The sequence below is a fragment of the Anolis sagrei genome, chromosome 2 (genome assembly GCF_037176765.1).
Source record: "Anolis sagrei isolate rAnoSag1 chromosome 2, rAnoSag1.mat, whole genome shotgun sequence".
NCBI classification, from domain to species: domain Eukaryota; kingdom Metazoa; phylum Chordata; class Lepidosauria; order Squamata; family Dactyloidae; genus Anolis; species Anolis sagrei.
Genome location: NC_090022.1, coordinates 76,864,712 through 76,891,637, shown reverse-complemented (window position 1 = coordinate 76,891,637; position 26,926 = coordinate 76,864,712). Strand labels below are relative to the sequence as shown.

The 26,926-nt window shown below is 42.6% G+C and overlaps 1 protein-coding gene across 3 annotated transcripts in view; it reads left to right on the top strand.

Annotated features, from left to right (window-relative positions):
* PDLIM7 (PDZ and LIM domain 7) overlaps positions 1-26,926 on the top strand; it is a 51,006-nt gene that overhangs the window by 9,487 nt on the left and 14,593 nt on the right. For 2 of the 3 annotated variants that reach the window (XM_060765649.2, XM_060765648.2), the window contains exons 3-6: positions 18,054-18,205; positions 21,314-21,344; positions 22,783-22,955; positions 25,788-25,871. In XM_060765649.2, coding sequence (XP_060621632.2) covers positions 18,054-18,205; positions 21,314-21,344; positions 22,783-22,955; positions 25,788-25,871 — 440 coding nt within the window. The remainder of the gene's footprint in view (positions 1-18,053; positions 18,206-21,313; positions 21,345-22,782; positions 22,956-25,787; positions 25,872-26,926) is intronic. The other variant, XM_060765647.2, reaches the window with a different exon arrangement.

Genomic DNA, 26,926 nt, shown 5'->3' with positions numbered 1-26,926 from the left:
ACCAGTAGCTGCTGCATTTCCCAACCTTGGCTTATGGTCGAGTCAATACATTTTCCCAGTTTTTTGTGGTAAAATTTGGTGCCTAGGCTTATATATGGGTCGGCTTATACTCGGGTATATAGGTATATTAATTTATTGAAAATCTTATTTTGCAAAAAAAGAATCCCTAACTCTCCTGTTCAGTGTTATTTTCAAGCATAAATGTTGGGTGTACATGTACAGGATTATTCCAGAATAGCTGTAAAGCAGAGTTGCATGTATCTCCAAACAGATCTTTACTGAAAAGTGCCAAATTAAATGATATATTTGGGTCAAGTCAAGCAAAACTGTGTAATTTTTCCCTTTTAAGATGCATAATGAAAAACAAAGAACTGGAGTCCTATCTAACCACTGGGGAAAAAAGGTTAGCACTGATTCCCTTTGAACCATTTATTACATATGTTTGCTTTTCTTCAAATTTGGCTCCACAGGCCATCCTTTCCCAATTCAGTGGTACCTAGATGTTCTGGATTGTAACTATCACAACCTCTTGCAATGAGAGGTTACTGTCCCATGTCTTAAGCTGCAGCAAGCAGATGTGGAATGAATTATCATATAAAAGTAACTCAACAATTAAAAAATCAATTCTGCTCTAAATAATAGGAATGGGTAAGAGCTAGAACTCCAGTCAGGATTCGAATCCTTGCTTAAATATAGAAGGCCACTTTGTGACCTTGGGCAACACATAGGCTCTTGACCTCAAAGGAAGACTGAAAAAAATCTCCTTGAAATACATTTTGCCAAGAAAACCCTAGGACAGAGTCAGAGTTTGTTTGAAAGCAACTTAAAGGTAAAACAACCACTATGAACAAACACTTTGTGAGAGCAACCAGTCTGAATTTTTTAAACAATGGTTGGGAAGGGTATCTTTTAAAATACATCAATGTTTCTGCCTGGGAGTTAGTCACATTGTGGTAGTGGTTCCCATTTAACTCCTTCCCAGAAGAAGGCTCTGAGTGTGTGTGTCTATTTGCATGCGCAAACATGAGTGTGTAGATTTGTCTCAGGTTACTGTCCCATGTCTTAAGCTGCAGCAAGCAGGTGTGGAGTTCCCCAGTGTGAAGGTCATGGAAGTTTAGGAGGGTCAGGGATGGAATAATATGGCATGCAAAGGATTATGTAGGAAAAGACCAAGGGGTGGAGAATAAAGGAAGGAAGCTGCTTCCCTCCCTTGCAGAAAGCCAGACACAGTTTGCTGTTGTGTGTTGGCTCAATGACTGAAACCCCACCACACACAGGAAGCTAGGAAATGTTTGTTGAAAGAGCACTGGCCTCCCTCCTTTTTGTGGTGGATACTGGGGCTTGAACAAAGTTTCATGGTTGGGAATAAACTGGCTGTCCTTAGGGGCAGAGGACTGGAATTCTGAGCTTCCTGCCCAGCCTGGTTAAACACATAGTGCAAAGGGGATGGTAGGTTTTAGATTAGATCAGTGTGTGCAAGGAAGGAAATGGGAAGGGAGTGAATTTTGCTGGTCCAGAAAATGGATATCTAGGGCAGTCCTCCATTAATTTTGCTGGTTAGCTATGTAAGCTTCCTTTTAAAAATAAAGCATTTAGAGGGCACAGTTGATAGCTGACCTTTCTCCCAAAGTTGGAATTCAGTGTCACTCTCAACAAGATTAACGAAAGCAGTACAGATCAAGCACATTAAAAGTTACAATACTCATATGCAATTAAATAATGTTTTAAAACATAATTTGAATTAATAGTAATTAAGAAATACATCAGTAAAAAGTACAGCACCCACTGGCTTTTAAAAACAAGCCCCCATATGCAACAGAGATGGTGCAAGCATTTCAACTGCCTTTCACCTTTTACAATTCCAGGCAAAATATTGTCTGCCCTTCTTCTTTGGAGAGCCATACACATGCTGAATCTGACTTCTTCCCGTCTTCTTCCTGAACAACAGAATAATTGTTCTAGTATCTAAAAACATTTCACCACCTTATGATTTAATATCTAAAGAGACAAAGCCACTTGCCTCCAAGGCAAAAAGAAAGGGATAGTTTTTCACCACAAATATTATAGGTGACCAATCTATGGCTCATGGACTACATGCGACACCTCACTTGAGACCCTCTTATTCGCTGTCTCTGGAAAAAATTCTTTGCAAAACATCTCCAAGAGCAGATGTTTTGCCTGTAAACAGATCGCAAGCCCACCCACCAAATTACCAAAAGTCAGTAATTACAAGGGACCTCCAGTCAGTTTGAGGTCTGATATTTTTGCTAACCTTTGTTTATTTTCCTGCCTTACCCCAGCGTTGAGTAGAAAATTGACCTCTGGACTCTGCTAGGCTTTATAGCCCTTATATCTCTATTAGCCATATTGTGCTCAGTGGACAGGACCTATTCAGTTTTCCTTTTCAGTGGCGGTGAGCTGAATAGATTGGCAAGGTTTCAACTGTTGTCTCTCTGATTCTACAGCTCCTATCCTATCTGAAAAGGTAAAAGAAATTCATGACCTGATTGCTCCATTCTTGAGGAGCCCACAGTTTCCACCTAAGTTTCACCAGAACTTGGAAAAGTTATTTTTCTGTGCTATACCGTATTTTTTTCGAATCTGATGTGCTATCAAATGTAATGCTCACCTAAATTTCAAACCCTGAAACAACAACAAAAAACCCCCCACACACTTGCAGGTGAATGTAAGGTAAAGGTTTCCCCTGACATTAAGTCTAGTCGTATCCAATTCTGTGGGATGATGTCCATCTCCATTTCTAAGCCGAAGAGCCGGCATTGTCCATAGACGCCTCCAAGGTCATGTGGCCAACATGACTGCATGGAGCACTGTTACCTTCCTGCTGGAGCAGTACCTATTGATTTATTCACATTTGCATGTTTTTGAACTGTTAGGTTGGCAGAAGCTTGGGCTAATGGTGGGAGTGCACCCTGCTCTCTGGATTCGAACTGCCAACCTTTTGGTCAGCAAGTTTAGCAGCTCAGTTTACCTGCTGCGTCACCAGGGAATCTGTGAATGTAATGCACCAATAAATATTATTATTATTATTATTATTATTATTATTATTATGTATTACTTTTAGAAATTGGCAGGTAACACTGGTTCCAAATCTGCAGGAGACAATGTGGGACATCGTAGGGAGGCAAGTAAAAATCACTAGTTCAACAAGAGGAAGACAAGCCCAACAGCACAGACATGGAGGCAGGCAGCGGAACGGCCAGCAGTCTGCTGCTGGACACTCCCAGTGGGCTTTGCCAGCCCTCAATGGTTTTGAGAGCAGATGCTTGGTATTTTATGTTCTGGTTGAGCTGAATTTGGAAGAGTTTTGCATATGCCTTGTCCAAACCAGAGAAGAGCCTTCATTCCTAAAGAGCCAGGAATGGCAGCAAGCTATTTAATCACTCCTTTGTTCTCACCCTGAATGCAATATTCTTTTTCCTGGCCTTCCCAACATCTAATAGGATGTGTCAGCTGAGGTAGGGAGAAAAGTGGGTGCCTGGACTTGTGATTCGAGTCACACAGTGGCATGGCCAAAGCACCTGGTCCTCATGTGCATCTCTGCTCAAACATGTGATTGCTCCAGTTGAAGAAAGCACATACTGAGCAGTTCACAGAAGATTGAGTCCTGGAGATATTTTAGACTTCTTTGAAAACTTTGAAAATTCTGGCCCAGGCTGGTTTTGACAAAGAGGGTGCTGCTAATGAGGCAATCAACTTCTTGTCTGTTGTAGGACAGCTTCTCCCAAACAGTTGATTACAACTCCCTTCATCTCAAACCAGCCTGCTGAGAAGTGAATGTGCTTCCTTTTGGCCTGAAGCTAATGTGGCAGCCAGTGATGGTATCTGGCAGAGTTCAGAATGTGATTCTCTCTCATTTTTTAGTATCCTTAGCAATTTGATAACCTCAGAATACATATATTGATAGGGGATCCCAAAAAGGAGATATGTGTAATGTGCTGCTTTCTCCAACTACTTCTCCTTGTAGGAAGTTTTCATGAAGCCTTTATGGTTCTGGAACAATTGTCTTCTCCCCATTGGGGGACTCTTTTGCTATGGAGAAAGAGAACATAAATAACCATTGAATGTCTCTGGCACTTGCTTCTCTCCTTTCCATATCTGATTTGGGCAGAACCTTGAAAAGTTATTTTTGGGCAACAACACTTAGAATCCACAGGACCTGGTAGTTTTACAAGTTGGGTGGAGTTCTAGTCTCAAAGAGTAATTTTCCCAAGTTGTGGATTTGAATTGGAAGACTAGAATCCATGGCCCTTTTAATTCATTTTCTACCGATGTGTGTATGTGTTGTAAAATGATCCTAAAGAAACCATTTGTTGAACATTGTATTGATTTTGTGGTTTGCTTTACCCAAGAATTCTAGTTTAACTTTCTGCTGACCCTCCCACTACTGAGTCTGAGCCAGGAATTTACATTCTCAGAACATAGCTCATGTTGGTGAATTGGTAGGATTGTGTGGCTATTTCCCCCTTGCTCCTTTACTGATGGGGAACAGGAAGGCTCAGGGTTAATGCCAAACTCCCTCCCCCCCAGGGTGAGTATTGCATTGCTGCTGATGAGCTAATGTCTCTGTCTACTGACAGAAAGAGATGAATGAGATGGCTTGAAGAGGTGGGCCTGCAGAAAGGTGGGCCAGCTGCTGCCCCCATCCCCTCTCCATGCAGACATATGGACTTGAGGAATTCCTGTGGCTTTGTAGCTCCGAGAGGCATGGGGGTGACACATGGATTAGGTTATGGGAGAGCATTGTTTCACTCTAGGCTTTTCCCCTTTCAGCCCCTCTTGTTTAGTAAAGTTTAGCTAGAAACAATCTCTCCCAGCTTGGACAAGTTACTGTATTGGATGGTGGCTCCCAGAATGCCTGAGCCAGCATTCTGAGAATAACAATAATAGCCTTCCCAAAGTCCTCTTTCCATCTCTCCTAGAATGGGCCTCATGATGAATGAAGCAGAAAGGCCACTGCCTCACTGGATTCATCAGAATGGCTTCATTCTCTTCTGCAAAGTTACATGCATGGATCTTCCACTGGATCTATGAGAAATATTTGTTGGCTTTCATGAAGTTGCATATTGTTAATGCCAAATAAAGATGGGATTTGTGGCTGGTGGCACACATAGCACTTACTCTTTTTGTTGTGCATCTGAATAGGAAACTAAAAAGCAATTTTGTATACATTAGCTTAGTCCTGTGCCAATTGAGTGTCACATAGTTTCTCTAAAAACAAACGATTGACTGGGGAATTGTGTAGCATCTCTATAGCTACTATTCTGGAGAGTGCTAGAGCAGTGCTTTTCAAATAATTTAATGCGAGTGACCAACATTTTCCTCCAATGTGACAAAGAATAGTACCATATTAGTGCAATATTCCACATTCCCTTTCTCTCCTGGAAATTCGCATTGGACCAGGAGCCAATGCCTTTTGAGTTGGCACTGTCTATGGTTCACCACCTTAAATAGCACTGCTCTAAGGGAAACATTAAATGGCGATCAGATAACCAAAACTTGCAAGACTAACTCAAGACAAAGAACCAGATATCCTCTCACTTCAAAGTATGGAAGCTTACAGGACTAACAATTGAATATTTTTGCAATATTGGCAACAGGGCACCATCATCCAAAAGTAGCTTTGGGGCACAAAGCAGGCTTGTATAGGCATGGCTTTTAGCTGACAACACCTTCTTTCCACCTCTCAACTTTGGCACCTGAGCCAGCCACTTCACTGTCTAATGTAGGGCCAGTTATATTGAGTATGTGCTTCTGTGGTGTCAACCATTTGAATGCCAACAGCAGCAATATTCTACTTGTAGAGCTTGGAAATTTCTCCTTTGACCTGAGGTGTAGGTTGCAGTTGAATAGAGCATGGGAATTTGTGTAGCAGAAGAGTTGTTCTATAAGTGGCAGATTTTGTATCTGTAGCCTAGGAAATTTACCCAGATACGCTATAAATATCCCACCAACAAATGTCAATGCAATATCCAATCCAATTGTAGTGGAAATTAAATAAATCAAGTGTGGGGAAATCTGGCCTTTCAAGTGTTGGACTGCAGTTCACATTATTCCCCATCATTGATTGTGTAGAGTGAAGCTTCTTTTGACTTCTAAATATCATGCCTGTAGGTACTCAAATGTCTGTACTGAAGATCTTCCTTTAATTTTCATAGAATTGTGATCCTTGTGTCTCTTCAGATCCTGGAGACCTGAGTTAATATTTTATTAATATCATTAATAATTATTATATTTCTGATTATGATGGCCTGCAGAAAAGCTGGATTTCCCTGTTAGTCTCTCTCTTGTGCTGTATGTAGTAGACTGAAAGACTTTGCACTTATCTGCAAAACCTTTTGTGCTTAAAGCAGTAAATATTTGATCATTGATGGATACCTTTCCAAAGGCTCCTGGATGTACCGGTCCTTCTGCTCACTCAGTAGTCAAACAACCTTTGCTAAGGTTGATTCTCTGTCTCAGTTAAGCTGCATTCATTACCGCCCATAATATTGGCTTTGCTTCTCCCTTTCTTTCTAAATAAGGCACTGCAGCTTTTCTTTTATGTTGTTCAGGTTTTGTTACTGAGAGTGCAGAAAGCCCTGTGACATCTAAAAATTGACTAAGTGCAGCAGCAGCTTTGATGAGGTGGCAGTGGCTTCATAGAGTTCATATTGTCAAGTGCAGGCCACTTTCCTGGGGCATAAGGAATCAAGGTCAAGCTTCAGAATCACATATTTCTTCTTCCTTGCACTTCCAGTTGCGCCATTCTTTCCTATGTATTCTTTCTCTTGGAATGTGCTACCATGAGTCCCTTTGGGAAGAGAGGGCAGGTTATAAATAAATAAATAAATAAATAAATAAATATTATTGTCATGTCAGCCCTCTGGGCTCCAGTTTTCAAAGTGAAGCTTGGAAGCCTTAAGAATCCAGTAACATACTCTAAAGGCACCAGATCCCGACTTATCTTGAAAGTGAAGCAGGGTCAGTCATGGCTATTGCTTGGATGAAGGACTTGCAAGTTGGTACTATAGGCTACATTTCAGAGGAAGGAACTGACAAAACCACCTCTGAGCATTCCTTGCCTAAGCTGTTCTCTTAATGCACCGGTCTCCTGCACTTTTAAACTCTATGATGAACACAAATTCAGTAGGTAGATGAACCTTTGTCTCTCTCAGAGTTCAGATTTACCTCCTGTATTTCTGCTTGTCAGACAGCTATTCAATGCACAAAAGTCCTGCCAGGGAAGGAGAGAAAACACACCCTGTTAGTGATGATGTTTCTAAAGTAATAAATGTGGCCTTCTCTTGTACTTCTAGTTTTTCATTACAAGCTTCCAAGCCTGGGGAAAGGGAGGGGTTTTATTCTTCTCAGTCAATGGTTTAAATGTCTAATGATAATCTACTATTGCTCCAAGCAAGACAACTCTTCAAAGCCTCATTTATAACTTAATTTTTTTCTGAAGTCATCTCAGATATTTTTGATGTTGTACCTCTTTGTGTTTACATGCGATTGCTGATAGGAGCCGTGTTGGTGCAATGGATTAAACCCTTGTGTTGGCTGAACTGTTGACCTGCGAGGTGGGGTGAGCTCCCATCTGTCAGCCCCAGCTTCCCATGTGGGGACATGAAAGAAACCTCTCACAGGATGATAACACATCCGGGCATCCCCTGGGCAGCGTCTTTGTAGATGACCAATTCTCCCACACCAGAAGTGACTTGCAGTATATTCTCAATTTGCTTCTGACATTTTTTTTTAAGCCGATAGGGTGAGGTAGACTTGGAACAATGACATCTGGGGATCTAGAAAAAAAATCCCTCAAGTTTGGGGGTAGGAAAAGACTCAAGGCAGTCTAATATTCAATTAAAAATTAAATTCCGAAGGTCTTGTAGCTGTATCTTAAAATATGACATTGTATTGCAGTGCTTTTATTGTGAGCCGCTTTGAATCTCCATATGGAGAGAAAACGGGATATAAATAAACATAAACAAATAAATTGGTCAATCTAACTCTATGCCTTTCTGTTCCCATTCTGGGCTGCCTGAAGCAGCTATTCCTACTAGCTTTGTACAATGAATTATTGGAGACGCAACAGAAAACGTTACTAGGTAAAACCAGAGCTTGGAAGCTTTACTTGTTTTGAACTGCAACTTGCACTGGGTATACTGACTGAGATTCTGTGAACTTTAGTTAAATTAGGGTATATCTACATCAGACTTGCACAACATGTGGCCCGCTGGTTGCTTGCAGCCTGAAAAGGGTTTGGTGTGGTCTGAAGAGGAAGCCAATCTCACTGGTACCCCTTCTGCAGCTGCCTTTTCTTAGCCCAGGAAATGTCAGTGCAGAGTCTGGATTGCCCTTTGGAGAGCAAGTGGTGCTGGAGAGGCAGATGCAGTGGTTACAGGGAAGTTGTGAGTTGAGGAGAGCCAGTGCACTTGGACATTGCTGAGGCCACAGCAGCCGTGCTCCCTCTGTGAGCCCTGGTGTCTTACTCAGCTACAGGAATGAACAGCATGAAGCAAGCAGAAGATGGAGCCACTGCCAGCCCTCTCCTGCTCCAAGAGGCAGATTTGGGCGGAGGAAGTTGCTGAGATCCAGACAGAGCGTGGAAATAGTTAGATCTTGGATCAAAGAGAAAGAAGGGACAAAGCCACCAAAGTGGAGAATGCTAAAAAAAATCTGCTGAAAAATCTCCAGAAATCTTGTGACGTCTGAAAGACTAACCATTTTAGTAAAATTCAAAGACATTGTACATCTACACTGTAGAATCAATGCCGTTTGGCACCACTTTAATGGTCATGGCTCAGTGCTATGGAATCCTGGAAGTTGTGGTTTGGTGAGGCTCTAAAAACTCTTTTATTTTGCCCCAACCTACTTCCGAGATATGCAGGTCTGATCTACACCGTTTGACACACTTTATATGTCACAATTCAGTGTTCTGGGATTTTGCGAATAGTAGTTTTATAAGGTCTTCAGCCTTCTCTGAACAATAGAGCTGGTGTTTCACCAAGCTACAGCTCCCAGGATTCCATAGCATTGAACCATTGCAGTTACAGTGGTATCAGACCGCATTAAGTCTACAGTGTAGATGCAACCGCATATCTTTGAGTGTCTTTTGGAGAAGTTGTTTTTTACTGTCATCATTAATCTCTAAGTGAATCACTCAGAGTTTTAATTCTACCTGTCCACCAAAGTACAGAGAGCTGCATCCACACACAAAAAATATTGGAGGGATGTAAAGAAAAGACAAAAACAAAAGCAAAACATTTTATGTCCTATATGCACATGCTTGCTAGGCAAGGCTTCCCCCCCCCCCCTTACTTGCTTTTCATAACTGAATCATGTGAATATTAATAACTAAAGGACAAGAATATCTATAGATGCACTATGGAGTACAGTGAGAATCGGCATGTTCCAGCTGACAGGCCCAAGGAGGGCAATTTGGGTCAGTAGCTGACAGCATGAAAGTTACATTTAGCTTGTTCTGTCTGGTGCATTCATCAGCAAGTCTAAACTCTCTTAGAGGCTCTGTGTCTTTCAGATAATTTGTTTTTATTGCACTGTAAAAGAGCAGCCATTGCTCAACTTTTTGCTGTGAATCTCAGTAAGATGACCAGATGCAAAGAAGTCAGTGGAGGGGGTGGGGGAATGCTTCTCATTGCCAGCTAAAACTGAAGGAATTTCTACTTGATGCAACTTGTCTGTGCAGTCATGGGAAAAACAGCACTTGATGTAAATTCACATTTTTGTACTCATAAAAATATAGTACAGATACCTCTTACTTCCTCCAACCATGTATATATTTATACTTAAATTTTGATTGAACTCGGTTTATGCTACTTTTTCCTTTCTTGTTTTTGAGCGCTTCTGTTTGTCTTTATTTTAAATTGTTTTTGTAGTCTATACACACACATACATATATACATACAGGTTGTCCTCCATAATCGTTTATTTTTTTTTATCCACAGTTTGATTTTTTTCCCCAGAAAGCAAACTTTCATTTTGCCATTTTATATAAGGCACACAATTTTACTACAGTGACTCTGTTCCTTCCTGGAAGGCTGTAACCAGAAGGTGGTGCTGGTGAACTCCTGTGCAAACCCCTATCCATTGTCCTGTGGGGTTCTCTGGGGTTCTTTTATCCCCCATGCTATTCAACATACAGGCATTTCCCGAGTTATAAACATCCAACTCATGGCTGCAAACAGGGGTGAGACAATAGGAAGTAAGAGAAATCTATTCCTCAGAACAAAAATTCATTCCTGAAAGAGTTATCATGGGTAAAAGGGGTCTCCACTGAAGCTTTATCACCAAACCTTGTTTCCACAACAAACCATTTCTTTCAAAATGCAGTTATCACAGGGACAGAAAGTGAGGTGAAATCTTCTGAACAGGGGCACAGACAGCAAAACAAACACAACAGGGGTGTTCGCCCTTTCCTATACTATTCAAAGCCAAAAGACATTTATTTATTTATTTGCTACATTTGTATACCACCCCTCTCAGCCTGCAGGCGACTTGAGGCGGTTCACAAGGCAACAATTCAATGCCAACAACATCATAAGAACATTTAAAAGCATTAACATATCAATTAAGACCATAACAATTAATAAAAACAAATTATTTCGTCTCCTAGATAAAAACGTAATCCAGTCTCATAGTCCAGTTGTTCCATAATCCTATGTCTGTTACACTGCCTTTTCAAATGCCTGCTCAAACAGCCAGGTTTTGACTTTCTTTCGGAAAAGTCAAAAGGGAGGGAGCCGATCTAATGTCCCTAGATGGATGGATGGATGGATGGATGTCAGGAATTACACTTTAAAAATGTATTCCTGTTCCAACTTATATACAAATTCAACTTAAAACCAAATCTACAGAACCTATCTTGTTAGTAACTTGGGGACTAACAAACTACTGGGAGAGGTCATCTGGAGTTTTGGAGTGTAGTGCCACCTATATGCAGATTACACCTAACTTTACTATTCCTTCCCACCTAAAGCCAAGGACCCTGTCCTGACTCTAAACCAGTGTTTGTGGGGGACATGAGAGAAGCCTCCTCGCAGGATTGCAAGACATCCGGGCGTCCCCTGGGCAACGTCTTCGTAGACGGCCAATTCTCTCAACCCAGAAGCAACCAGAGACGACTTGAAGCATGCAAACAAGGAAGCAAAACAACCAACGGTCCTTTTCAGGACCAACCATGACAATAATCGCAATCAACATCGAAGGCATGTCAGCTGCCAAAGAACAACTGCTCTATGAACTGTGCCGAGATAAGAAATGTGACGTGCTGTGTGTCCAAGAAACACACAGGGATGAACGACAGAAACGACCCAAAGTGCCAGGAATGATCCTAGTAGCGGAAAGACCACATGCGCAGTATGGAAGTGCTGTCTTTGTCAAACCAGGCCTCCAAGTCAGCAGTGCCCACAACACTGAAGAAAACAATATCGAGGTTATAACAGTAGAGCTTAATAACATCACCATCACCTCTGTGTACAAGCCCCCAAATGAAGATTTCTGCTTCTCCTCCCCCGAGAACTTTGACAGGCACCAAAGGGCGGTAGTAATTGGTGACTTCAACAGCCATAGCCATGTATGGGGCTATGCCCAAGAGGACAGAAATGGAGAGGCTGTCCTGTCCTGGTCTGAACTGCACAAACTATCACTCATCCATGATAGCAAGCTCCCACCATCCTACAACAGCGGGAGATGGCACCGAGGTTATAACCCAGACCTCTTATTTGTGAGCGACAGCATCGTACAGCAATGCACCAAATCAGTGGGACCACCAATCCCAAACACACAGCACCGACCAATAATATGCCAACTGTTCCCAACAATAAGGCCTCAGGAAGTTCGATTTAAACGAAGATACAACTTCAGAAAGGCAGATTGGACTAAATTCTCAGACATGTTAGACGACATGATCACATCGGTCGCGCCAGTCCCTGAGGAATACGAACATTTTATTGAAATAGTGAAAACCTGCTCACGGGCCTCCATACCGAGAGGCTGCAGAACCCACTACCTCCAGGGCATTACTCCTGAAACAGCTGCCTTGTTGGAAAACTATTACAGGCTCCACAACGAAGACCCATTCAGTGAGCAGACTCTTCAGGCAGCGCAGAGCATTGTGTCCTCCATCTCTGAAGCCAAGAAAGAACAGTGGATCAAGTTGATCACAGAGGTCGACATGGGCAGGAGCAGCCAGAAGGCGTGGAGGCTGCTGAGACGGCTGAGCAACGATCCCTCACAAACTAATACCCATGCCAACATAAAGGCAGATCAGATAGCACACCAACTCTTGAAGAATGGGAAACCCAACCTTGCCACCAAAGTAGGAAAGAAACCAATAGCCAGACAACCAGAGATTGAGAACAACAACCTCCATGAACCCTTTACATCTACTGAATTGGACATGGCTCTCAACAAATGTAAGAATGGCAAAGCAGCTGGCTTGGATGATCTACGGATGGAACAAATCAAGAACTTTGGTCCAAAAGCAAGGCGCTGGCTGCTGGAGCTGATGAACAACTGCACTGCATCCTGTCAGATCCCCAAAATCTGGAGGAAAGCAAGAGTCATCGCCATCTTGAAGCCAGGCAAAGACCGTAATGACCCAAAAAGCTACAGACCAATCTCCCTGTTGTGCCACCTCTACAAAGTTCTGGAGAGACTTATTTTGCATAGAATTATGGAAAATATAGACCCCTGTCTGATCCCACAGCAAGCTGGCTTCAGAAAAGGCAAAAGCTGCACATCGCAAGTGCTGAACCTGACCCAGCACATAGAAGATGGCTTTGAAAGGCAGCAGATCACAGGAGCTGTCTTCATAGACTTGTCAGCAGCCTATGATACTGTGAACCACCGCCTCCTCCTGAGAAAAATGTATAATATCACAAAGGACTACCACCTCACCTGCCTCATAGGAAACCTGCTACAAAACAGGAGCTTTTTTGTTGAGTTCCAGGGCCAGAGAAGCAGATGGCGGAAACAGAAGAACGGCCTGCCTCAGGGGAGCGTGCTTGCTCCATCCATGTTCAACATCTACACAAATGACCAGCCACTGCCAGAAGGGACAGAGAGTTTCATCTATGCTGACGATCGTGCCATTACTGCTCAAGCAGGGAGCTTTGAGATGGTAGAACAGAAGCTCTCCGAAGCTCTAGGTGCTCTTACTGCCTATTACAGGGAAAACCATCTGATCCCTAATCCATCTAAAACACAGACATGCGCCTTTCACCTTAAGAACAGACAAGCATCCCGAGCTCTGAGGATTACCTGGGAAGGAATCCCACTGGAGCATTGCAGCGCACCCAAATACCTGGGAGTCACTTTGGACCGTGCTCTGACCTACAAGAAGCACTGCCTGAACATCAAACAAAAAGTGGGCGCTAGAAACAACATCATACGAAAGCTGACTGGCACAACCTGGGGATCACAACCAGACACAGTGAAGACATCTGCCCTTGCGCTATGCTACTCTGCTGCTGAGTATGCATGCCCAGTGTGGAACACATCTCATCACACTAAAACAGTGGATGTGGCTCTTAATGAGACATGCCGCATTATCACGGGGTGTCTGCGACCCACACCACTGGAGAAATTACACTGCTTAGCCGGTATTGCACCACCTGACATCCGCCGGGAAGTAGCAGCCAATAGTGAAAGGACCAAGGCAGAGACATCTCCAGCTCATCCCCTGTTTGGGTATCAGCCAGCACGTCAACGACTTAAATCAAGACATAGTTTTCTTAGAACTACAGAGACACTCGCTGGAACACCCCAGCAAGCGAGAGTCCAAAAGTGGCAGGCCCAAACCCAGCACCTCAATTCATGGGTGATACCAGATGAGAGACTCCCCCCTGGGCACTCAGAAGACTGGGCGACTTGGAAGGCGCTGAACAGATTGCGCTCTGGCACCACGAGATGCAGAGCCAATCTTAAGAAATGGGGCTACAGGGTGGAATCCTCAGCATGCGAGTGCGGAGAAGAACAAACCACTGACCACCTGCTGCAATGCACCCTGAGCCCTGCCACATGCACGATGGAGGACCTTCTTGCGGCAACCCCAGAGGCACTCCAAGTGGCCAGATACTGGTCAAAGGACATTTAACCAAATACCAAATTTACAAAATCTGTGTGGGTTTTTTTTTCTTTTTCTTTTTCTTTTTAATCTCTGTGTTTGTTTTGCTCTGTTAGAATTGTAATACAATGGTTGCTGATGACACGATAAATAAATAACCAGTGTTTGTCATCAGTAATTGACTGGATGAGGGCAAACAAACTGAAACATAATTCAGACAAGGCAAATTAGGAAATAGGAATCCAGCCTGTGCCGAATGGGGTTACGCTCCACCTGAAGACACAAATCCGCATTTTGGGGGTCCTCCTGAACTCCTCTTTGAATCTGGAGGCCCAGGTATTGGCAGTGGCCAGGAGGGCTTTTGCTAGAATGGTCTCCTCCCTGCTGTCCCTTTTTTTAATTTTATTTAGGCAGACTTTTAAGGAAGGAGGATTTTAAAGATCAAGTCAGAGGGTGTTGTGGTTTTAAACTTTGAATATGTTTTTATGGATTTTAACTGTGAATTTTTGTAATACCATTGCTGTTTAATTCTGTTTTAATGTTTGTATATTTGTCGATTTTAAATTGTATTGAAATGCTTTTAATTTAAGCTACTTTGAGTATTTTTGTGGAAATAAAAAGTGGGGTATAAATAATAATAATAATAATAATAATAATAATAATAATAATAATACTGACATGATATAAGGATTTAAAGATTGAACTGCAAAGACTCTGGCACAAGCCAGGTGATCGGCATACTGGGTGCAGTGCCTAAAGACCTTGGCTTGCACTTAAACACAATCGGCACTGACAAAATTACCATCTGCCAGTTGTAGAAGGCCACCTTACTGGGATCTGCACTCATCATTCGTCGATACATCACACAGTCCTAGACACTTGGGAAGTGTCCGACATGTGATCCAATACAACAGCCAGCAGAGTGATCTTGTTTGCTGTGGACTCATCTTGTTGTGTTTCTAATAATAATAATAATAATAATAATAATAAATATCACACAGTCCTAGACGCTTAGGAAGTGTTCGACTTGTGATTTTGTGATACGAAATCCAGCATATATATCTTGTTTGCTGTGACGTACTGTGTTTTTATGTCAGTAAAATAATAATAATGATAATAATAATAATAATAATAATGAGACAAGCCAGTTGTGTATGATTCAAGTTTGCGTAGTATTGGTTACCTGAATCTCTCCCCCCCCCCCCCCCCAAACCACAGCCAGAGAAGGAATCCAGTGTTTTGGGCCAAGGAATTGGTAACAACCAGTTAAGAGTCATCCTCTCACTTTGGAGAGGGATATCTTGCTTTCCCCTGTTCCCCTTTGAGGCATAAAAGTATGTGGCAGAACTCCAAGGAACTCTTGACACAAACTCATAGCAACCCTTTAGGTCTAGTTTAAAAAGATTTTATTGGAAAACAAAGTAAGGGGTGGTCATAGGGAAAGAATACAGGAAAGCCCTGTACCAAAGCCCTGTAGAAACTGTTTGTCCTGGAGTAAAGGGTTGGGAGAGAATCCACATACAGTACTCAGATAGAAAAGAGGTCCTTCTGGTAGATTTGGCATGCAGCGCCCTCTGGTGGCCAAAGGAGGTGCCAAAAATAAAACATAATCTCTTATCCTTGTTTATTCTCAGCCAAGGGTGATGTGCTAGTGTGCTCAACCAATCAGATGAGTTGCCATGAAAGAAGCTACTCCTGACACCTTTCAGGAGGAAGCAGTGAAGGCCAGAAAGGTGTTAATCGAAAATGTGATGTGCAGACAGTAGATTTGATGGTTCAGAAGAGCTCTCAGAGTGTGCTATCAAATGTCTTGGAAGAACAGAGGAGACCAGCTGTGTGGACTGGAAAGTCTGCATTTTTGAAGACAGCTAGAAGGGTGTCAGGACTGCAGTACATGTGGGATTTAAATAAAAAAAATGAGAGTATATTCTTTGGATACCTTTGCTCTCCCCCTGTCCCCAACCCTAGGTCCCTTGGTGTACCATTGGAGCTGGGCTGCTAGTGTAATACATAGGCCTCAATCCACCTTCCTTTCAGCATAAAGTGTGCCAGCCTATGCTATGCTGAACCATATATCCTCCCCCAACTTACTGAAAGACCCCTGAAGCTAGCCTGCATGACGATTCTGTGCTTCATAGTGATTAGAGGAGCGTCTGCCTACACTTCCATGAGCCAGACATATAATGATGGCATTAGTGCTGAGATCTTTCATGGTCAACCAGGGATCTCAGCGCTACTATAGACATTTTGTGCTTGTCTGTGGAGGATGGAGCCTCCACAGTAAGTGGTGATGGCTTTGTGCCTTCTACAGGACGGAAGCATATTCCAACCTTTGCCACCAGCCCCCAAAGGTATCCCGCACATGTAAGGGAAACATATACATATGGGTGTCCATGACAGAATTCCAACAATTTGGAATTGCTGTTGTGTTATGTGATGCTTGGTAATTCTTGGGACATCCCAGTTTGTTGATCGTAGCTATCTTTGCTTGCAGTGTTTTTGTTGCTTGTAATCATTTTTGTGTTGACCTAAAATACTTTGGGTCATGTGTGTAGTTAGCTGAAGTTCTTTAGTGAATAGTCACAGGGCTATATGGAGAGGAAGAAAGGGGCACCATGATAGAGGCACATTTGCATTCAGCCTACCGAAAGAGTGCTTGATCATTCAATTTTGTTTTGGATTTTGGAATACTTCGATAATGATATATACATAATATGATATCTTGGAGAAGGGACTCAAGCCTAAACATGAAATTTGTTTATGTTTCATATACATCATACACATAACCTGAAGATAATTTTATACTTAATATTAATAATGTGCATGATACAACGTTTGTGATTATTGAAAAAGAGAAGATGTCACTATTTCAGTCACTCATGTGGACGGTTTTGGAGTATTTTGGCCCTTGGAATCCTGTAATTTTTTTTTTTGCAATTTAAGAATTCATGTAGGGACTTGACAGCTTTCTTACAAAGTTAGAGACCTTGCCCAGAGGCACCCAGTTGGAGGCAGAGTTAGAGAATTTGTCAGTGGAACCCAGTGAACTTTGTGGTTGAGCAAGTCTTGGGCCTTGATCTTTCACATCCAGACCAGTTACTGTTACCATACCTGAGATGCATAGCTTTATTGTATGCTCTATATGTGTATTTGTGTGTGCTATTATGTAAGCCGTCCTAAGTCCCTTCAGGGAGATGGTGGCTGGGTATAAATAAGGTCTCATTATTATTATTATTATTTGATACACAACAAGATTAGTTCACAGCAAACAAGATCACTATGCTGGCTTTTGTATTCAATCACTCACTGGACACTTCCCAAGTGTCTAGAACTGTGTGATGTATAAGTGAATAATGTGTGCAGATCTGAGTAGAGTGGCCTTTTGCAGCTGACAGATGGTCATTTTGTCAGCACCGATTGTTTTTAAGTGCAGGCCAAGGTTTTTAGGCTCTGTACCCAGTGTGTAGATCACTGGGACCACTTTTACTGCCTTGTGCCAGAGTCTTTGCAGTTCCGTCTTTAAATCCTCATATTGTGTAAGCTTTGCCAGTTGCTTCTTATGAATTCTTCTGTCACCTGGGATTGCAGAATCAACAATTCATACTTTGTTTTTTCCATGATCGTGAGGTCAGGAGTATTGTGCTCCAAAACTGTCAGTTTGAATTCAGACTACTATTATTATTTGTATCTTTTTAATCAGGCTTTTTCCAAAGAGTTCAAAGCAGCATGCAGTGCTGAATTTGAACACAATTCTTTCCAGTCTTAGTCCAATAATAAGACCATCAGACTATATAGGAATTACAGCAGAATTGTGGGAAATTAAACTCCTTGTGACTTCAATTCTCCTGATCTTGCTCCATTGAGCATAGTGGCAATTCCGGGTAGGGAATGCTTGCTGCCAACTTTGTCTTTACATGTTGGGAACCAGCCTGTATAACTGAATCCTCATCTTCTTCCTCCCTTACAGCTTACGCCTGGAGGTAAGGCAGCCCAGATGGGTGTGGGAGTAGGTGACTGGGTGCTAAGCATTGATGGAGAGAACACCAGTACCATGACCCACATTGAAGCACAGAACAAGATCCGTGCCTGTGGGGATAAGCTTTCCCTCAGCTTAAGCAGGTAAGAGATTGTCACTAAAACTTTAGGAGATGAATGCTTTTAGTGGTGCTTTTAGGAGAATGGTATGCTCTGCAAAAGCAAAAGTTGACCCAGACCATAATTCCCTTTTTAGACTCAGACCCAAGCCTTGGAGTTACTTAATGCAGAAGAGCAAAGAGCTTGGAACAATTGCCTTTTCAATCTCAGTTCCCAGAATCTCCCAGCTAGCATGGTCTATACCCATATTGGCTAAGAAATTGTGGAAGTCAGAATCCAAACACTGTCTCAAACTCTGATAGAGCAATGAGCTAACTATTTTTCACATTGCCATTTAACAGAAAGAAAACTTCCATTACATTGCTGCAAGTTTAAATCTAGATTTTCACAGGTATCCACTATAAACATATCTATGTATTCTTTTGTATTTTAGTCCAGAGAGTTTGTCACCTTGTTAACAGTAAAATCAAGGAAACCTAGGGTAGACAATTTAAGGCAGAGGGTTTAAATTTCCAGGCCAGAACTGAAGATTCCCCCAAAGATAAAGACTTATGAAGAGAAGAGAAATTTGATTGTCACTTAATTGTCACTGTTTGTGTGATTATCGAGCTGATTAGATTATTTCAGGTAAAATACTTAATAACTTAGCCATCAAGTGCTTCCAGACAGAGGTCTGTTAAATGCTGGGCATCACAAGACTCTGTATAGCTATCCCACTACTTCTTTTGTTGATTTTTAAAAAATAAAGCACATTAAAAGACAAGAGAAATGGTGTGGAGACGCAGGAGGGATATAAGTAGAAATGTTATCTGGGGTGTCCATAAAATTATAGAAATAAGCCAAGTCTGTTCGGCATTATAAGCAACTCAATGTGTGCAAAATGAAAATCCCATAGTCACTGATATCATGCCTTATGACTTAACTAGAGTCTGACAAACAAGTTAGTTTTCCTGCATCATTATGGTGGCCCGGGTGCCTGGTGTATACTCTTTTGTAGAAAAGGACACCACCACTGAAAGTATCATAACAGAATGACTTTATACAACTTTGGGGCAAAGTGTCCATTTTAATTTTGAAGTCTGAGCTGTGGAATTAAAATAAGAAGCAGCATACAAAATTGTACAGGTGGGCATTTTACCTGCCACTTAAGAGAATAAAGCAGATCAGTATAGAAACATGGCCGACAAAATGAATTTGGGTTGGCAAAAACCAACAAAACCTTTCCGAACTAATGCAATGCACTCTGTTGGGCTTCTTTGAAAGTGTCTTGGAAACAGCGACCAACGCAGATGCTTTGTTTGGTGCTCAGCCATTTGAGTACATTACACTGATTGTCTACATTAGCAGCATTCATTGCCTTTGAATTACAGCTCCATTTTCAAGTGCTGATATTGAGCTTGAAATACCTTAACAGCTGGGCACCAAATTACTTCAAGGCAGGGTAGGTTAGGTCCAGGGGCAATTTTCCACCCCTTGGACCTGCTCTACAGGCCCGCCACTTTCAGAATGAAACAAAGTTACAAAAGGGCCAATTTTGGTTCCATAAAACCATCCTGGGGTGCATTTTTTTCAAAAGAGAATAGCCACCATTGGACGCTTCCCATTTAAATATCAGTGACTAAAATACTGGTCGTATGTACTTTGTGTGACCACAGGGTCCAGCGACTTTGTAATGCTCTAAAAAGGAATGATCTCTCATGGGGCGAGTGGAGGAGAACTGTGTATTGGATCAATTCAAATTTCATCTGAGTGCCACTTTATTGGCTCCTTCACTGTACGACAGGCAAACTCAAAACCCTTTCCTCTAGTACACAGTTATAATACTGTGACCCCACTTTAATTCCCATGGCTGCATCCTATGGGTTCCCGGAGTTTGTAGTTGAGGGAGGGCTATTTAGGATTCTCAGCCAGAGAGTTCCTTTAATGCCTTCTCAAAAAACAGTTCCCAGAATTCAATATAGGATGAAGCCATGGCAGTTAAAGTGGACACCACAGTGCTATAAAATTAGTGATAACTGAGGACTGACTATCTGCCAGAGAATGATCTGAGGACCAGGAGAATTTCTGGACAGATGGACAAATAGTGTAATTTTAGAGCAAGGAGAATGTTGGAATAAGAACAGTTTGCTCCAAAGAGTTTTTTAATCTTTCATTTCATGTGTTTCCTCAACCCTGAATTTCACAGAGCTGTTACAGGCAACTTGTGACCCTCTAGAACAGTGGTTCTCAAAGTGTGCTCCACGGAGCCCTTGGGGCTCCTCAAAGCATACTGAGTGGCTCCGCTGTTCTCCTCTCCTCCTACTTCTTCCCCTCCAAGCTTTCCTTCCTGATCCTTGCCCCCAAAAGCCTTTTTTGTTTGCTTCTCTCACTGTCAAAAGCCTTTTTTCTTCACCTTCCTTGCCTCCCAGATCTTTCCCTTTTACCTTGCTTGCTTCAAAAACCCTATTTCCCTCTCAATGCTTAGGGGGTGCTTTGTGCTTTTCCTACATGGCAGAAGAGAGTTGGACTGGATGGCCTCTGGGGTTTCTGTTTTTGTTGTCGTTATCATTATTATTACAAGGCTGGATAGCCATCTGTTGGGGGTGCTTTGATTGTGTTTTTCTTGCATGGCAGAAGATGATTGGATTGGATGCCACCTGGGGTCTTCCACTGATAAGTTTATGTTGGTCAAAATGTTTGCCCATGCCTATAATATAATATAATATAATATAATATAATATAATATAATATAATATTAACATTTCTTGGGATTCTTGTTTTCAAAAGGACTCTGTGGCTGAAAAGGTTTGAGAACCCTTGCTCTAGAATGATATTGCTAAACTGCAACTCCCATTAACGTTAGTCAGCATAGCCAGTGATGAGGCATAATAGAGTTGCAGTTCCACAACATCTGGAGGGCAAAAGGTTTTTCACACCTGTGTTAAAAGTATCTTCTGCTACTTTCTTGATTCCTTACTGTGTGAAAGGACCAGGCTGCTCACTTGGAGTTGCTCTAGCCGTTTTACACAAGAATTGTCTCTGCCTGCTTTTGCAGATCTAGTGCACCAAGTATCTGACTTGCAGAAATCTTTCCCTGAGGCTATGTAGCAGAACAGTTCCTGCCTTTGGCTAACAGCAACTTTTATTTTGCAGAATCCAGAACCTCCTGGGCAAACCTCAGAAGGTACGTGCTCCTCTTCTTCGTTGGTATTCATTTTCTCAGCAATATAACTAGGCAGTAGCCCTGAAACATTGCTGGGTGAGACCACTCTCTTGATCCACTTTGACTGTTCAGTGCAAAAAAAGAGGATCACCAATAGGTAGCAACTGCCTTGTTCAGGGGAATATTTTAATCCCAGTAGTGCTGTCTCTTCAGTAAAAAAGAAAAGAAAAGAATAACAGGCATAACTGCTTTAGGCTTCAAAGACTTACAGTGAGTTTTCTTTTAAGCCTGGGGCAGACATTCCTATTCAGTTAACCAGGTAAATAATGTGCAGCTTCAAACTTGTTGACATGATTGCAGTTTCCAAATGATATTTTTCCTAGGCACCCAGCATTTTCCTTCTTACTTGCATTTGGTGGCATCCTGTATTTCTGCAAACCTTCTTTGGAGCTATCCAGGCACCATTAGTTCCAGCCTGGAAATGCTGTTTCTCTTGTTCTGGATTTGAACTAAAGGGTTGCCTCTCCTCAAAATCTTTATTCCTTGTGAGTGGCCCATCCACTTGATTGTGCCACAGGCTGCCCAGAAAACAGGGGGTACAAATAGGGATCAGAGTAAGAAACATAGTCATCCTGATCCACAGTAAGCTGGAGATGATCTTGGCCTTACTTACCTCATTGGAGAAGCATATTGATCCAGGTGTGTGCTTGTTAGCCACCTTGAGTCCCCTCAGGGAGAAAGATAGGGTATAAATAAAGTTGATAATAATAATAATATTAATAATAATAATAATAATAATAATAATTGTCATCATCTTCTTCTTCCACTTTCCCTGCCTGGTCTGTAAGTATATATCCTTGCAAAGGGAGCAAAGAAATTCCATCCACCTGATCTGGTTCAAGATAGTGGGGAAGGAGGGCTTCCTCGACATTTTGTTTGAGTTAGGAAGTATCCCTGCAGCTCAGTTTGTTTAGTGAACGACAGCAGTTACTCGTGGCATGGAGTGGGCCAGGAAGGGAAATGCATGGATTTTCTGCACAGTGGCACAGCATGTAGACTGCTTTGCCTGTCCTTCTTCCAAGGCTGGAAGAGAGGCGAGGCATGTCCTTTCTGAAACCCCTACCATTCTCCAGAGACACTCCTGGGGCAGTTCTAGTACACTTCCACTTTGCAAATGGATGGTGCTGAACAAGGAACGCAAGATGGCATGTCTTTGTAGTAGGTATGGGGCACAAATCCAAGGCATTAGCATAAGTCTTGGCTCCTGCCAGTCAGGGGTGTTTTCATAGTTGTGGCTGTTGCTTTGACAAGAACACTTCTTGCCTTGAAGCTCAAAAAATATTGTGAAAGCAGCCTAGCTTCTCTCTAGGACACCATGGCATCCCCTGGTAGCCTGGTGCTCTTGCATGCTGCCTTGTTGCATCAGCTTGGGTGTTGTGTGTTTTTGTCTTCCGCTCAGGATGCACTTCCTTCCTCTGAACCCCCGAAGTATAACTTCACTCCCAGTTCTGCCCTCAACAAAACAGCCCGGCCTTTTGGAGTTATCTCTGCTCCAAACTGTCAGCCTGGGCCAGTGACGAAACCAGTGCTGTACACACCCTCTGCATCTGTCTGCACCACACAGCACAATGGGTATGTTGCTGGGCTTCTAGAACCCTGGACTATGATGGGTGACGGTGAGGTGGGTTGGGATGATCTCACTGCAGAATACCATCTCATGCTACCCTGCCCACTTGTGTGTCTGCACGCGTGTCTTTATCATGGGTGGGTGTGGGTGGCGCACCCCTTCACAGCAAAATATGTGGCCATATAAAACATTTGGTGTTGCAGTGACCTCTGATGGCTGCAGATAATATTGCAGTGCTTGCATTCAACAAAGACCATATTGGATGTGATGTTTTCTCCTGAATGCCTGATTGAAAGCAAAGTCATTAGCTTTGCTGCCTTGTTGCATCAGCTCATATATTACCAGGTTTCACTTATTTTGAATGTATTTCATAAGAAGCAGTTGAGAATATGGTGGCACATCCAAGGATCTCTTGGGGCTTTAGAGGTCTTAGCTGAAGATCTTACATTCTTAATATATTCTGTAGTCAAAGACCCGCATCCATGTGTTTTGTTTTCTCCTTGGGGATTGGTATGAGGATTGGAAGTGAGTGGATGTTTCTCCACCTCCTTGTCCAGCCTGGCAAGCTACAATATAGTTAGCCACCCTAAACTGGAAGACAGAACCTCTTGCTCAGTTCTTCTCAGGACCTTTCCAGCCAGGTGAGATGCTGAATGGCAGGCTTCAAATCCCACCATCCCTTTGGGTCAGACTCCAAAGCTATTCATGTCTTTTCTACCCACTCCAGGCTTTTTATGGGTTCTTTGGGTGGGAGGTTGTTTCCAAAGCTGTCATCCTTAGCTTTTGTTTTACTTTTTGTCATCCCCCTCCTCCTTGCTGTTGTGTGTAGAGAGAGGAACCGTCCTGGGGGTGCCTTCAAACCTTTGTTTAACAAATACATAGATGCAGCAAATATTGTATCTGCAAAATTTCCACAAAATGGGACCACAAGGGTATGAAAAGGGAATGGTGACCAGTCAACAAAGGACGCCTAGCACATTATCTTTGACCATCTCATCCTGGGCCATACAGGCAGGAAATGTTACCTACACTGCATGCCTTCTTAGTGACCCAGAGCCCCTCTTTTGCCCTAGGGGAATGCAGTGTGGGCAGGCAGGCTTGCTTTAGTTTAATGTACTCACCTTCTAATAGGCAGGCCTGAGCAGCTCTTTTTCTGCCAAGATGGGCTTCTTGTGGCTGAAAATCTGCCCTGAATGCTTGACTGCATGTGAGTGGGTGGGAGCCTTTTTAGGCTTTTACATGCTGCTGAAAATAGCACTGCTTTTGGTGACTCCTTTCATGTGGTGCGTTGAGGTGGCATTGGCAGCTTCTCTTCAGGCTTGTGCTGTGCTAGGTGATCTTCAGGACAACTCTGACACACACACCCTTATATGCACTATGCCAGAATATGGGGAAGTTACTTTTTCAGTCTACTATTCTTGAAATCTCCCAGCTGCCATCCCAAGCTCTGTACTGTGCCTGTTATTGGCCTGCACTCAATGGTCTTGCCAGCCAGAAACCTCAGACCAATGCATCAGAAATAGTGGTGGTGCTTAGTTCTCTGATAATCCCTGTCAAGTGTGAAAATCCCTGCCTGGGGTCTGTTTGTAGATTTTTGGAGAATGGGGATTGGAATGTAAGCAAATAGGAACTCTTTGGACTAAGAGATTGCCTCATTTGGACATTTCTTTCTTTTCTTCAACAGAAGCTCACTGAAGCCTTGTAATGTACCTGTAAATATTTTAGATATTTGAATTTTAGGCATTTAAAAATGTTTTTATAGCATGTGTTCCCTAACATCTTCCAAATGTATTTTAACTAAATCTCCTATCATCCATGATCAGCATAACATGACTGAAATAGCTGGGAGTAGTGGAGATTGTCATGCAGCAATCTGAAAGTCAAAGTTTGGGGAATATGGCTGGTTGACTGGAAAATGGAAAAATCTATACCATTGCCTTATGGCTCTAACTTGTCATTGTCTTTCCTGTCTTGTCTGTCTCTCTTTTTCTCTTCCCATCTTTTCTCTCTCTTTCTCAGGTGCAGAAACCTGAAAAGTCAGTACGCTTTATGGCTGGTCTGTAACTTACGTGCTTGTCTTAGGAGTAGTTGCTTGCATGTTGTAAATCCTGTTGACACCTGGAGAAGTCTTCTAATTCCCTGTCATGCTTCTGACTTCACTGATTTCTCACTTCCTGTCTTGCCCCACTGGAGGAAATAACTGTAGTTGAAAGGGATCAGGATTCTTCCCCCATCCCCTCAAACACCTACATGTGCCTGTATGTAGGAGGAGGGAAGGAGAAGACAAAGCCATTTCAAGGCCAGTAATGGACTTGGGTGCAAAGGTCTCATTCTTTCCCATGAAAAGAAGGGCACCATATTCATTTCCTCTTGGATAGACTAACTTTTGGGTTGTGCCAGGTGTCTCATCTGAATGTCGGCATGCTTATAGTTCCCTGGTGGCTAGCCTGGGGTGAAAAGGCCTAGGCATTCTTGGGAAGGAGCTGGTTGGGACATGGTTGCTGCCCTGAGGCGGAGGGTTGTTGCATGTTTGGTTTGAGGGAGTTTTCAGGCACTTCCTCTGGAGCGGGATAGTCTGATATGGATACAGTCATCAGCTCTATAGCTGTAACTGCCTGACCTAGATAACGGAGAGGAAGTGGTGCTAAATTTGGCTGTGTGGTTTGTCTTCTTCACGGCACAGACAAGCTGCTACTGCCGCCACCACTTCCATTAACTTTTCCTGTGAGCAGCAGCCAATATGTCACCTTTCATCTCTGTTGTCCTGTGAAAGGGGATGGCATTTCTTACTTGACCTGTCTTCTTTTCTCTTATTCTCCTGCTGTCCCTGGGCTCAGGGTTGATGCTCATCCCCCTGAGGTGAAGGCTCCACCCCAAAGCAACCCTGTGCCTGATTATGGAGATTACTACCTGGAAGACCAGTAAGACTTTGGAGAGGGTGGAGGAGGGGGTAGAAATGTTCAGAGAGGTTGTGTTGTGTTTCTTGCATGACATGCCTCTACCGCCGTACCATGGTTTTGTGTGAATATCTCTTCCTTTCTTGTTTGACTGCAGTAAGACTCCCTTATCCATGGATGCAATATCCAGTTTCACTTACGACCCTAAAACTATGTCCCCTCCCCCAAATTAATTGTGGGCCTCTCTAAGTCCTCCAATGTGATTCTGTAGAATCTCCCATTCAGTAGTCATGTTGGCTAGGGGATTCTGGAAGTTTGAGCCTGTAAAAGGAAACTTTTCCAAGCTCAGTGTCCACTCTAATCTTTTTGTGACTTTTAGTTACATTTACTAAAGGTATATTCGGTGTCTGAAGGCTGTCTAGTTTCAGATACCAGATACTGGGCAAAATTATTTTATTTTATACCATAAGGAGTTAAAATGTGGCCCTCCAAGTCTTGTTCAGCTATACTTCCCATCACTTTCTACCATTGACCATGCTGCATCGGGTTGGCCCGCTAACACCCAGAAGACCACTCCTTCTTCACCCATACCTTTTATCTTTTCCTTGAGCTTTTTGGACTTATTGATATGGCCACCATAGGTTTACAGGAACTTTTTAGTTTAGCTCAGCCCTTTTATGCTTGCACTTTAGTGGCATGGGTTGCCTGAAATATTTCATATGTTTTTTGCTTTAGGTACTAGAGATTAAACTTAAGACATTATCCCCATGTTCCAAAAAACAAACACAAAATATGTTCGTTTATCGATATAAGGAACTACGTAGTTAAGGAACTACGTAGTTGATGTAATGGGTACTCTTAAAACTTGCAAACATAGGTGTTTTGTAATGTGTGTCTTTTAAAGTATGTCAAGATTATTTCTTAGGACTGTAGGTCCCAGAATCACGGAGCCCTCATGGCCAGTGGCCATGCTAGTCTCTGGGATCTGTTATCTAAAGAACTAATTTAGCTCCAGACAGTTAAATCGCCCAGATGTGTGAGTGTTGGGGAGGGAATTTTAGGATCTGTTCACTGCCTCT